Source organism: Tupaia chinensis, unplaced genomic scaffold (genome assembly GCF_000334495.1).
Source record: "Tupaia chinensis unplaced genomic scaffold, TupChi_1.0 Scaffold147433_1, whole genome shotgun sequence".
In the NCBI taxonomy this organism is placed as follows: domain Eukaryota; kingdom Metazoa; phylum Chordata; class Mammalia; order Scandentia; family Tupaiidae; genus Tupaia; species Tupaia belangeri.
This window is the reverse complement of record NW_006207284.1, coordinates 4,572,895-4,586,904: the sequence shown is the minus strand read 5'-3', so window position 1 is coordinate 4,586,904 and position 14,010 is coordinate 4,572,895. Positions and strand designations below refer to the sequence as shown.

The window sequence follows — 14,010 nt, the reverse complement described above, 5'->3', positions numbered from 1 at the left end:
AGCAGTGGAACTCTAAGCAGAAGTCTGAGGTTGTATAAGCCAGACAGGTGTGCAGAGTGGATGCTATTTGGAGCACGTGGAGAAGCCGTAGGATGGGAGGGGTCATCACATGTCTGAAGACCTGATGGAGGCTGATGTGGCTAGAATAGTGAGCATGAGAAAGGAAAGAGCTCAACACAGGGCTATTGAAACTACTAAATGTGGGACCAGTAGGTGATGTAATGGCTACGTTGCTGGACTTCCATGTGGTCTACTGCATTTTGAGTCCGGACCTGGGGATCTGAAACTCATGTCGGGCACATGGGCGTGGGTGCCCATGAATCCTGAGAGTAGAATGGAGGAGAAAGGATTGTGGCCTGGTTATCCCTTCTGGGGAGTGATTTCTCACTTTCTGTCTGTTTGTCTCTGTCTCTCTGGCAAGTATGCATGCCCTATAGCAAAATCCTCTCTAAATAAATAAATAAATAATAAATAAATAAAATAAAAACATACTAAATGTGAGGTCTTTAGTCTTTGTCAAAGTTTCTACATTGATATCTTAAGATAAATAGAAAGTTAGTGATGATTTTGTAGAATTCACCTGACAACCCTAGATAAGAATAATTATCAAATGCCATCACGTTCAGAGACAAGAAAGGGTAACACACTTTCAGAGGTCTAGACCTGTTACTGTTCACCACCACCAGAATATTATAGTAGATTTGGTGGTAAATTAGTTCTCTTTGAGAAGACCCTTGAAGCAAACCAGGAAGTTTAAATCACTGGATTCTAAATTTTTTGATGTTTGGGCTTCTGTCTCTAACATGGTACTTGATCTACTTTGATCATTAATTAATTGTTTAATTTGTATTTTCTAAAATTGTCTATATGATACTACGCTATCTGAAAATATGTGATGATATAACATTACTTAGCATTTATTAAGTTAGTACTATGTACTAGACACAATTTTTAAACTTTAAGACATTTTTTTTAATGCCAGAGAGCATGTGTACTCTAGAGATAGAAAGAAAGCACCCCCAATGAAGCCTGGTCATTCTACAATCTTTTTATTTTGTTTCTCCATCCCATCAGGATTTGGGCACACATGCAGACACACCTGGTGTATTTCTTCCCAATCTACCAGGACCAGGATTCAAATTGCAGTGGGCCAGGTCATTCACATAAAATGTTCCTAACTGATGAATACATTTGGCTCAAGATTTTACATTAGTTCTTTATTAAATACTCTTCAGTGTTAAAATAATTTTTATGTTTATTCCCTTGACCTAAATACCCGTTATCCTAATGTTGTTATAATTGCATTCTGTTCTATCCATCTTAGTGAGAATAATGACAATGTAGTGTTATCCTTATTACAGCCAAAGAGGCTTTATTCATTATAACCAAATAACCTGAACTTTGTTCTTAAGTTGATGCCATGCTGATGGCCAGTACTTTAGAACTACTTTATTTATTTCCATTAAAGTGGCAGATATTTTCTGTTGGATACGAAGGTGGAGAAAACCTAATGAATTCGACAGGAAGAAAAAAATATGCTATTTCTTTTTAAAATCATTGATGTTTTAAAACCATTCATTGAAAGCATAGTCATAGGGTTTCTCTATATCTTTTGCTATAAAAAATTAGTTGCAAATAATGTCAAACAAAAAATAAATAATCCATACATATATAGGTATATATATATATATATACACACACACACATATACATATACACACACATTTATATTTATATTATTTATATTTGTGTAGGTTTTTGTCATAGGGTACATGCACTAGCCTGAGAGAGATAGAAAGAGGGAAAGTGAGAAATCACTACCCAGGAGTGACAGCCTTGCTTCAATCCCCTCTCCTCTCCAGATTTTAGGCACACAGGCACAAATGACCAGCATGATTTTCAAGACACTAGGTCTGGGACTCAAACCATTCCCATATGCACTCAGCCATATGGAAATCCATTTCCTTAATCACCATGCCACCTGCTGACTTTCCAAGAATATTTTCTAATTAATAAGTTTTTATTAACATGACAGTTGTTACAATATTATTTTTAAGTGCATAAATACAATGATGCAATAATGACTAAATCAAGATAATCAGTATACCTATCATCTCAACTATTAGAATGTTTTTTAAACCAAGTACCCTAAAGTAAATCTACATTTTGAAGTATATTATTATGTTTAACTGGTTTATATCAAAGTTAAGAAGAAAATGTTGCTGATAAAGGCAAGAAAGTATAAAAGAAAATAAAAACCACTGGACTTGATGTTTCTGTGGACTACTTGATCTTTTAATAAATTGCTTTTTCTTTTTAAGTTAGGGCTTTAGGGCTATATAAATTAAATGACTACAGAAAGTGTCTTTCAAACTTTTGACTTTTTTACCAATTCTGATTTAGTAAATAAAAAAAATTAACAAAATGGAATGCAGATAGTATCAACAAAGGGAGACAACACCTCCCAAAATAGTACTCAAATATTACTCTACATCTTAGACCAGATAGAATGTATAACCAAGCAACCATCTCTCAGCAGTGATCATTTTATGAGATCCTTCTTCATAGCAGGAACCTTGAAGGAATTGTTTTGCTGATAGTGAATTTTGATGGGAGAGCAAAAGCAGTGGAAGATGTGGTTGAATCAAAGGTATTTAAAATGATGATGTGGTATGGAACATGAGAGGAAGAGAATGTAAAAATAGCTGATGTGTGGTGAAAGCAACCTGGACTTGGCATTGAATGTCTCCAGTTGGAAACAGTTCTCTCAAATTAACAGCTAGGAAATGATGTGACTGGATGCACTTAATTCTTCTGAGCACAAATTTCCTCTCCTGTAAAATGAAACTAAGAATGTGAAAAGTGTTTATTGTCTGAGGAATTCATGTTAGAGGAAAATGTCTCTTCAAAGTGAATCTGGCTAAAATGGGAATTAAAACACTTTTAATAGCAAAAATATTATTTTGTTTCTCCTACTAGTAAAAGGTATGGGGACCAGCATGTGGCATGGTGGTTAAGGCGCTGGACACTCCCACATGGCTGACCATAGTTCAAGCCCCAGACCTGGTGACTTACTTTCTGACTTTGTCTCTCTCTCTCTCTGGTAAAATGAAAATAAATGAATGAATAAATATAATTAAATAAAATAATTATTTATAAAAAATAAGTAAAAGGTATGTAAGCGGGTTTATTTTATCTAATAATTGCCACCTACCATATAGGTTACAATTACAGGTATTCACTCCTTATTAAGACAAAGGATAAATCAGTCATTGACATATTTTTTTTTTTTTTTGGAGAGGTTTTTGCTATAGGGTGCATGCACTCTCCAGAAAGACAGAGAGAGAGAGAGAGATAAAAAGCGAGGAATATCCCCCCAGGGGGGATGTCCACACCACAATCCCTTCTCCTCCTTTCTCCTCTCAGGATCTTAGGCATGCACGCACACACGCCCGGTGTGAGTCTAAGCCACCGGGTCCGGGACTCGAACCACTACAGGGAGTCCAGCGACATAGCCATTACGTTAACTGATGGTCCCAGTCATTGATATTTTTTTTTACAAAATTTTGATTGTGCTATCAAAGATCCAATGCCTAATGTCTAACTTTCACAGCTTGATCACAAAATCTTGGTCTCTGAGTCACTTCTCATCATCTTCCCATGGGCTCCCTTTAGTCTTTGGTGTGAAGATTACTCTCTTTTGTCTCTCTTTGTTGTGAGTACTCCATAGTCAACAATTGCAGCTTGACACTGATAAACAAATCTCCTGATGGGCAGAGATAGAGCACATGTATTAATGGATGAGGTTTGTTGACTAGGGTATGGCTTTGTAAGTGAACAGTTCATTAGTGAATATTTTGATATTATGAGAAGCTTTGCTTCCCACAAAACTCAAAATTATATGGATTCAGATGAAGAATACTCAGATGATGAGGAATACTTGATATATCTCATATATTTGAGATGAATCAAAAGTAACTTATATACTACCTAACATACAGTAAATGCTTGTTAAAAATTCTTTTTCTTTTTGTTTTAGATTATTGCCACAGGGTGCATGTGCTTGCCAGAGAGGGGGAAAAATGTGAAATAGCCCTCTATGTCGTGATCATGTCACAGTCTCCTCTCCTCCTTTGTCCTCTTAGGATTTTGGGCACACACACACATGTGCCCGGCATAATTTACAAATACCAGGTCCAGGACTTAAATTATGGTTAGTCATTTGGAAATCCAGTACCTCCACCACCACAGCATCTGCTAGCCCCCAAAATTTCTATTTTTAAACATTTGTTTCAAAAATATTATTTCATATGAATCCCTAGACCTAATCCTGGAATAAGTGTGTAGTGGGTATGTAAATGAGGATACCTGTTCCTACCTGCATTATATTGGGCATATTATATAAGATGCACAAAACTATGAAACTCATAATTATTCAGCCAGGTCCCAACGCACCAAATCGCTGATACTGAACTGTAGCCTGGACCTCTTGTGCACTCAGCTTGAGTAAGAGTAGAGCTTACTGCTATGTAATCTTACGCTTCCAAAATAAAAGTAGAATTTTCTTGGATACTCTCTTGAGACTCCAGCTTTGATTTCTGTTTTTCAACAAAGCAATTAGATGATAGCGGGCATCTTTTGGGAACCTGAATTCGATATTGAATATGGACAACATGCTTAATGAGCAGTACAATAAAATGAAGAAACAGAAATATACCCCCCCCCCAATCGTGCACTTGTCGGGCTATAAAGGAGAGAAAGGCACTACCTACAAAATATGTTTCCAATGTAATAAAGGCACAAATTACGTTAAGGTAAGTTTGTTATTTGCTAGTAATTCTCCTGTCTGAGAGTTTGGTTTTACTTTACTCCCTTGGGGAATACTGTGACCTCATTATGAGGAATAGTACCACTGAGCTCACTATTAAATTAGCAATAATTACTTGAAATGAAGAAAAACGTATTGCACAGCAAAACCTTCAGAGAAAATAGTGAGATGGCATACTAGTTGTATAAACAAAAACAAAATAAAACTAGACTGGTGGCAAGATAGCTGACTAGAGTTCTATGATTTTGTTAATGGTTTATCCCCCAAGGGTTCATATGCTGTAATTTGTAACCTAATGCAATGGCATTGGGAGGTAATGAGACCTTTCAGACTCTCTAAGTGAGGGTATCACACTCATCAAATTTTATGCAGATAACAAATATAAGTCACTGGCTTGTTCTTGAAATCTTAAAAAAACAATGAAAACTAGAAATCACACAGTTCTGTTTTGGAGTTAATACAAAATTATTGTTTCATCAAGGGCTACAGATAACAGAGAAATTATATGCCATCCTGGAGACACGAGAAATAGTCTGGATTATATAATATAGGAGAATATTATAAAATCATATAGATTGAAATAAAACATACAAAATGGGAAAATTGTAGCCTGGAATTAATATCATTCTTAGAGTATTATCAGTTAAATAATAATTATGAATAATTCATGATATGCTAAATTTAGGGAGTTCCACATTTCCCTGTGCTGATGAAAATTCAACAGACAAAGGACATGACTAATCCAAATATTAAGCTCTTCTATTACAAGCTTTGATCTTTGAAATCTATCTAAAAAGATCCCATAGTGGAAGCTTAGAATCAGTCTCTCTCTAACCTGAAATAAATTGGATTCAAACTGTTCTGACCTTGAAATCTTTAACACAATTAGAAAGTATATGCTGAGCATCAGGTGTACATTAAAGAGGCAATCTAGGTGCTTGCAAAATAAAGTAAGAGCTCATTTCAAAATTTCCCCTTAGATCAATGTATTTCCATGAGTTTCATGGTGCAATTGCTCACAGGGAAGCACCAGGGACAGCCAGCACATGAGGTTTAGCCTGACAACCCAGCAAATTCATAAACAGAGATAATTGTGTGAACTACCTTTGATAAAGAAGTCAGTCAAGATCTGTAGGTGTTGAAGTCTGACTCCTGTGTAACTCACATGCACACTTAAAAGTGGCTAAATACACCCTCTCTGTTCTTGTGGTCTCTGCCCTATAGCTTTAACCAGTTGGGAAAAAGAAAGTGGCTCATACAAGACAGCTGGTGACACTTTGTCTTAGACGAGACAAGCCACAGGTGTTTCCCAATGATAGTTTCAACTTTTTCAGCTCTAAATTTGGTCTCTTTTAAGGCATAAATACATCTGCACCATACATTTCTGCTTTTGTTTACTGCTGTTCTGTTTAACATTCAGTCTGTGCTGTGTGAAGATTCAAGTAACATTTAAACACAGAATTATTTTCATTTTGGAAACATTACTATCTACCACAGAGGTGATGATCAGGGAAGAGTGTGTTGTAAGAATATAAGAATGGAGGAAGAAGGCTGGAGTGGAAGTTTGGGACAGGTGGGGTGTGATGTAATCTAACTGCAAAGGCTGTATCAGCATTATCCTGAGAGTAGGTGTTTAAAAATTCAAGTCCTTTTCCTCATTCTATTGTTCAATTTATTTTTTATGATGGAAGTTAGGCACGAATCAAAACAATTAGAAATATCTCTTCTTCATAAAAAATATGAAGCCTAAAATATTAGGCTCTCTCCTAATACAGAGCCTTGACTATAACAAGGAGTCAGAAAATGCTGTGAGAAAGGCCAGCAGGCAGCACGGGTAAGGTGCAGGATTCCCATATGGCCAACTGCGGTTCAAGTTTCAGACTTGGAGGCTTGAAAATCGTGCTGGGTGTGTATGTGTGTGTGTGCATGCCCAAAATCTCAAGAGGAAAATGGAGGAGAATTGATTGCATCATGGCTATCCTTCAGGGGATGATTTCTCACTTTCCATCTCTTTGTCTCTGTCTCTCTGTCTCTCCCTGGCAAGCACTGTATAGCAAAAACCTAAAAAAAAAAGCTGTGAGATTGAACACTAAGCAGCCTAGTGACAAAAAAAAAGCACCAGTGAGATGAGTATAACTTTGTTTTTTAATTTTGACATAAATATTACCTTCTCAGTGGCCTCTCTTCACCCTTCACTTCCCTGAAAGTCACTTGTAATTCTCCTCTGCATAACCAGCTTTAGTTTCATGATAGCACTTAATACACATTATTTTTGTGTTTATGTACTTGTTTCTTTTCTCTGTTTTGTACCTATCTCCCAACTTTCCACTAGAATATAAGTTTTATGGAGCCAGGAGACTTTGCTTGCCTGGGACTTTATCTGTTGCATATACAGAATATCCTAAGCTCTTGCAAGAGTGTCTGTCATTCAGAAAGCATCTACTGAGTACCTTTGAAATATATGAACTCCTACAGTTCTGCTTTCAATAATGGAACTCAAAATAAGACCTCCATATCATTCTTTCTCATACTGCCACTTGACAACAAAAGAAGACATTATTAGGATATAGGATAATAGGTGTGAACTTTATAAGTTTTTGTGAAATGAACAAAGGAGCAACTGAATGCATACACATTTAGATGGCTAAAGTGCTGATTAGCTATCAGGATTATGGAATATTTTTGAAAAGATTATTATATTTGTTAGTTCAGAAAATTAAGACATCTGAAGGTCAAGAAAGGATTCTCACACAGTTATCCTACTAATTCTTAGAAACTAGCCAGGGGTGGTTTATAACTGGTACAATATTAACATGTCAATAAATACTATTTAGATGATTTCCAGTCAAACTTCTGTTTGTTTATTATTCTAAAGAATACAGAAAGCCAAATTTAAGCTTGGACTCTAATTGCCTAGAGGTTTCCAGTAATGGGATTAGAGTTAGGAATGATTTTGTTTTCTTGTTTGTTTGTTTGTTTTAATTGTCAAAGGGCACATGTGCTTATGAGAGAGAGAGAGGAAGAAACCACCAACACTCCCCCAAAATGCTGCATGTTCATGCAGCAATCCCTTCTCTTTTATTCTCTCAATCCATTTTGTCAGGATTTAGAGCTTACACGTACACATACCCTGTGTGTTTTTCAAGCCACAGAGGCTGAGATGTAAACCATAGTCAGCCATGTGTGGGATCTGGCTCTCTTAATCAATAGACTATGAGGTGAGTCCATTTTTTTGTTTGTTTGCTTGTTTCTAATAGGCTAACAGGGCCCAAGAAGTCCATAGTACTAACATAACTGCTTAAAAATAAAGTTGTATTTTAATAATAAACTTATGATTTGACATTTATTTTGTAAAAATACTGTATTAGAGTGACATGGATTTCATGTTACAGGGACTTGATAGAGTGGCAGAATTGAAACTTTTAAACAAAAATAATAACAAATAGATTTTCTTTATCCTTGCATTGAACACATTCTTGGGTAGCAAGACCTAAACTTACATATCTAGGCAGAGGGAGGGGACACAATGGCAGGAGCTGGCTGCCTTTGGGCTATAATCCAGCCTGCAAACTCTTCCCTTTGAGCTTTCTCCTTGTGGTCCAGAACCGCAGTGTCAAATAGTAACGGAAATTCTTCCAAGGAGCCAAGTACTGTTTCACTAGAACTCAGGTGATTCTTGAATAAGGAATCCAATCAGGGACTTTGGCCTTTTAAAAAGTTAGACATGAAAATTGATTAAATTCGTGCACAATAAAAGTCATAGGAGGCAGTGATAGAGATGATGGTGAGACTTCTATGTGAAGGAAAGTGCCTGGGTAGAAAGAAACATAATGCAATTATGGGTGTAACTGAATATAGCATATTAGGACAGAGAAATCCAGCAGAGTAGTAGAGGGGGGCAGAGATGGAGGGACAGTATAGATGAGATTGTGGGTCATGTTCACAACGGAGGATGCCATCTTTTCTCTACTTTTCCAAACTACCTTTACTACTGAGAGAGGAGAGACATGTAGTAGTGACCTTTGAAGACAACACCACAACTGGCTTATGGTTGTGAAATAACTCATGGATCACTCATGGATCACCTCAGGCCAGAGGACCAATCAATTGCTCTGAAGGAAGTTATCACTAATATGAATTACATCTATATGGGTCTTTAATGAATTAATCAACATGCACCATTACCATTTATTTGTTAATTGTCTGCTCTCTGTTAACTAGAGTAAGCTCCATGAGCATAGGGACACCAACTTTATTTCCCCACTGCTGCAGCCCCAACATACAGAGCAATAACAGACAGATATGTGCTTGTTTAATGCATAAGTGAATTGATGGATACCTCAATCAGATTTTCATTTTTAAAATACCAGGTTAATACTATATGGTATGGATCTTGAATGGAAAATATGAAAGTAGTAGGTAAAAATGGTGACTGAGTCTGCAAGATAGTCTTTAAAATAGGGAGTTTCTAATAACATGCTCTACCACTAGTTAGTAGTATTATGGAGGTAGAGATGAACATATATCAATATCAATGATGTATCAGTTACTGAGTGAGGTGCCTTCACACACTTCATATTATTTAATTCTCAATTAAAAATAACGAAGACTTCAATATGTCCATGAATGAATATTTATGGATAAAGAAACTGAAACTCAGAAAGGTTACATTAATTGCCTAACCAGATGAAATTTGAACCTCACCTTACTTACCTTTAAAGTGGATACCCCACTGAAAACTACGCCATGTTCGCTCTTAGAACAGTTGAGGAACTGTAGCACAATCACTGAAATCTTGGCACTCAGGCTTATTATTTGGTTTTCTGAGGCTATTTGCTTTAAGTTGTATTGGAAATGGCATGTTATTATTGATTATTATGATTCCTGCATTTTTGTTGTGAATGATGCTCTTTGCAGAAGTAATTAATTTCCTTTAACCATGCTTCCAAATATATATTCTAATGACTATTTTCATCTCTGCCTTTTCTAAGATCTTACAACTGAATTCGTAGATGAGCCCCTTTTCTATGCTAAGTTATGTCTCCTTCCTCCCACAATCCTGGGTAAGGCAGAAAATTATCAACAAACAAAGCATACTTATTTGTGAGAAGCTTAGAAATCATATTTATAAAGCTTCTTCATGCAAAGGATACAAAGAAGCAAAGAGACAATCAATAGAATGGGCAAAAAAATATTTAATGTTATGCATTTGTGAATGAATTAATAGCCACCATCCTGTGATTAGAAGTGAGATGGATAAACCTAGGAAAAGAATGTGAAGTGAAATATGCCAGGCACTGACAAACAAATATCATCCATTCTTACTCATTAGTGCAAGCTTAAAAAATTTGACTGCATAGATGGAGGGAGTGAAAAGGTTGATACCAGAAGGTGGGAGAGAGAAGGTGAGATAATAGGAGAATCTGATTGAGATACAAAAATGTAAGCAGATGAATGGAACGAGTTTTAGAATACTATCACACCACGAAGTAACTATAGCTGGTGACTATTCAATACATATTTCAAAATACCTAGAAGATGGAATTGATTTTGAATATTCACAACAGAAAGCAATTAGAAATGCTTGACATGGTGAATATGTTTAGGGCCCTCTTTGATCATTGCACATTGCATGCATATATCACAAAAGCACACACTACTCCATAAGTATGCACAACTACAATATGTTAATTAAAAGTCTTAATTTAAAAATAAGCTCAAATCCTAATGTTAGTGGTCTCAGGAATTCTAGAATACTGTTCCAAATATCTTTTTTTGGCAAACAGATTCAGATCTTGATACAACCCTAACAATCCTATCTTGATTTTGTGATTCTTCCCACATGCAGTCTTCCTTTCTCCTCCCTTGCTTAGTGCCTAAGCACATAGGATTTTTCTCAAGGTTTCTCCTCCAAACTTCTGACATTCATCTTGTAATAGATTAGAACTCTATTTCTGGATCAGAGTTCTATCCTAAACCTGTTCCTTGCTGTGATCTGTTATTCTCTCTCCTATAGACACATATTTGGGTCCCTACCTTATCCTAGTGGTTTGAGTTTCACCTGTCTCCGTCTGCCTATCTTCTGAGTATTAATCGCCTTTGCATTTCTTGTCATTATGTATTACTTAGTGACTTAGATCTGAAGCCTTATAGCAGTTGAACAGAAAACAGAGATTCATTCTCCCTTTTCTCCATAGCGTAATACTGTTGCTGAGAGGTGACTGCCATTCAGAAACTATATTTCCTCTCCTGCCATCTGACATACAGTTAGAGACATAGGACTAAATTTTGTCTAATGGAATACATATGCATGAGATGTACACCACTTCCAAAACTGCCCATTAAAACCTCCATGGAGTTAGCTGATGTCACCATTCAGAGAAAGTTAGCTATAGAAAAGTGACAGAACCTTAGTCAGCCTGTGGCCTTGACTGACTTTTCAAAGCAGAAACTACTCCTTCCTTTACTTGGATAAAGAGTAAGTCTAGTATATTATGTGAAGCCAATATTAAAAGTAGCCAACTTCACTTATATAATATATACTTTCAAAATCCACTGAGGTCAGTGTGTTTTTCAAATGATGACGCTGATCATCTTCTGAATATGCACTGTTCCACAGGCCCAGCATCCCCTTTGGAGGCTGGTACTGCTATGAGATCTGTTCTGTAACATCTCCTTAGCCCTATGGATTTATCTGAGCCCAAGGTTAGTTGGTCTCTCTGCTGAGTCCACCTCATGTTGTCTTCAGCTGGCCACCACACCTCATGATATTTATCAAGCTAAGGCATAATGCAATATATTTTAGAAACTAATATATTTAGTGGTAATAGCCATAGGTACTCAAATACCTCCATGGCCACAGGTCTGTGAACACTCAGTCCATGCCGTCCACCCCGAGAGCTGACAGTTGACCACACATTCTACCAAGCAGGGAATGCTCATTCTTTGAGGCTTCTCCAAATCACGCTGCAAATGAAAATGTAATATGACTTCACTGGCAAAATCACAGCACTATACAATCAAATCACTATCCTTTCATGGTAAAGACTGCCCTTTATTTTGCAGTAATAATCTTTCACATTTTGATATAAGGAAATATCATTTCCTATAAATAGGTGGCAATTATATAAAAGGGTTGTCCTCACTTCACACAATAAAAAAAAAAAAAAAAAAAAAAAAAAAAAAAAAAAAAAAAAAAAAAAAAAAAAAAAAAAAAAAAAAATCCAAAAAACTTGTCAGCCCAAATTTCTTCTTACAAAATCCTAAACTCTAAAATAGACCTTTAATTAGAGTATTGGGAAAGTAGGAGGTCATGTGGACACAGATCTTTCCCATTTCTCAGATTGCAAGGAAGACACCTCTGTTTAATTTAGGCACCTTGCACTTCTGGATAGTACACAAGTACACAGAGAGCTCAAAATGAGCAGATTAAACAGGAATAAACATGAAATCAACAATACATCTGAAGTTCATAAAAGGAACAACTAGACTAAAAACACAACCATGGGCTTAATCATGGGACAAGTTGGTGAGACTATCTATTTTCCTTTTGTCCTCTCTGAAACCAGCAAGTAGGCAAAATATATAAAATTTTCTAATGGCTAAGGTAGAAGAGTTCTTAGTGAAAGAACAAATAACTTAAGTAAAACAGAAAAATAATGAAAATAGGAATCACATACTGCTTGTGTGCATATTTTGGAAAGCTTTGACATTCAACAAAATAAATATAAGTAATATCCATATTGAGCTAAGATGAATACTTACAGCATGAAAACCTGACATGTGGTAAAACAAAATTAACACTATGGCTCTGCGATCCATTTGCTATGTATGAATATTCTATATAGGATAATGGTTTGAGGTATTTTTAAACTCGTATTTGTTGTATATAAACTATTTGGGAAGCAGAAAGATTGATTTTTTTCATTAACAAATAGTTTAGAGTTTTATTTATAATAAAAGAAAAGGCCATATTACATATACTAAGCCTTTATTTGGAGTCATAGACTGGTGATTTATTTTTTCATGAGGTATACAACTTCTTGAGAAGTAAACTGAATTAAATTAAAGGTTAAAATAAATCACTGATAGTTTGTAGATAGCATTCTGCCCTGTATTAGTCAATTTTGTAACTTCGTCAAATGAGACATCCAATTTCAGGTAGCCCACGATTGTCCAGAGTTGGTGTCCTAGTTGATAGCTATATTGTTGGTTAAGAGAGGAGGTCGTGACAATACTTCAGGTTAAGTCAGAAAAGATGAGGAAAGTTTTGCTTTGTTTTAATGTACACTTAAATACTTCACCTATATTAGAAGAAATGGCACCAATTTTCATTTTTCCAGATTATTAAAGAAGTTTGTGTGGACACCTTAGTTAACTGGCCCTTTATTTCCAATTTACTCCAAAACTTATTTTAGAGATATTTTACAGTGTGATACCATATGGTCATCTTTATTTTTATTAAACTGCCCAATAATGCTTTTCAAAAACGAAAGAAATGCCAAGTTCTTTGGAACAGTTGAGACTATAGCTTTTATTCAGACTTCATATAGATTGTTACTGGAAATAAAGAAAAAGCGGTAGGTAGTAAAATTACAAAATCTCAGAACTCGCTAATTTGAAACTTGTTAGGGAGGCATTTTAATGTAGATTGAGAAGAAAAGTACAACTGTGCTATTTATCTAGCAATTATTTGCTAAACAAATGAGCAAAGTATTTAATCAGCAAGAGTCAGTGTTTTTCACATATGCAAATGAATTATCTGTCAAATGTGAAGAGTAATATCTAAATATTAATGCAAACCAGTGTCAGCACGTACAGTTAATTAAATAAGTTCTTGGAAGATATATAAATATATATATATGTGTATATATATGTATGTATATATATACATATATAATACACATACACATGAAACTAGAAATGGAAAATTTTTGATGATGACATGAATGATTAAGCCACCATGCAGTATATTATGGATGGGAAATCATATTTTGTATGTTGCGACGATGCTTTGGGAATTAATGTAAATTAATTAAGTTTTTTAAAAAAGTTTCAGAAAAAAATACCTAAAACAGTTTTTCTTAAAACTAAAAAATAAAAAAAATTAAAAATACCTATTTGATGACTGTAGTAAGATATATAGCCCCAGCTAGGTGCTACTTTATAGTATGTTCATTCTA

The 14,010-nt window shown here is 35.4% G+C and overlaps 1 protein-coding gene across 1 annotated transcript in view; it reads right to left on the bottom strand.

Annotated features, from left to right (window-relative positions):
* Positions 1-14,010, bottom strand: part of THSD7B (thrombospondin type 1 domain containing 7B) — a 797,103-nt gene that overhangs the window by 33,832 nt on the left and 749,261 nt on the right. Inside the window, exon 19 of the mRNA XM_027768766.1 lies at positions 11,677-11,794. Within this exon, the coding sequence (XP_027624567.1) occupies positions 11,677-11,794 (118 nt within the window). The remainder of the gene's footprint in view (positions 1-11,676; positions 11,795-14,010) is intronic.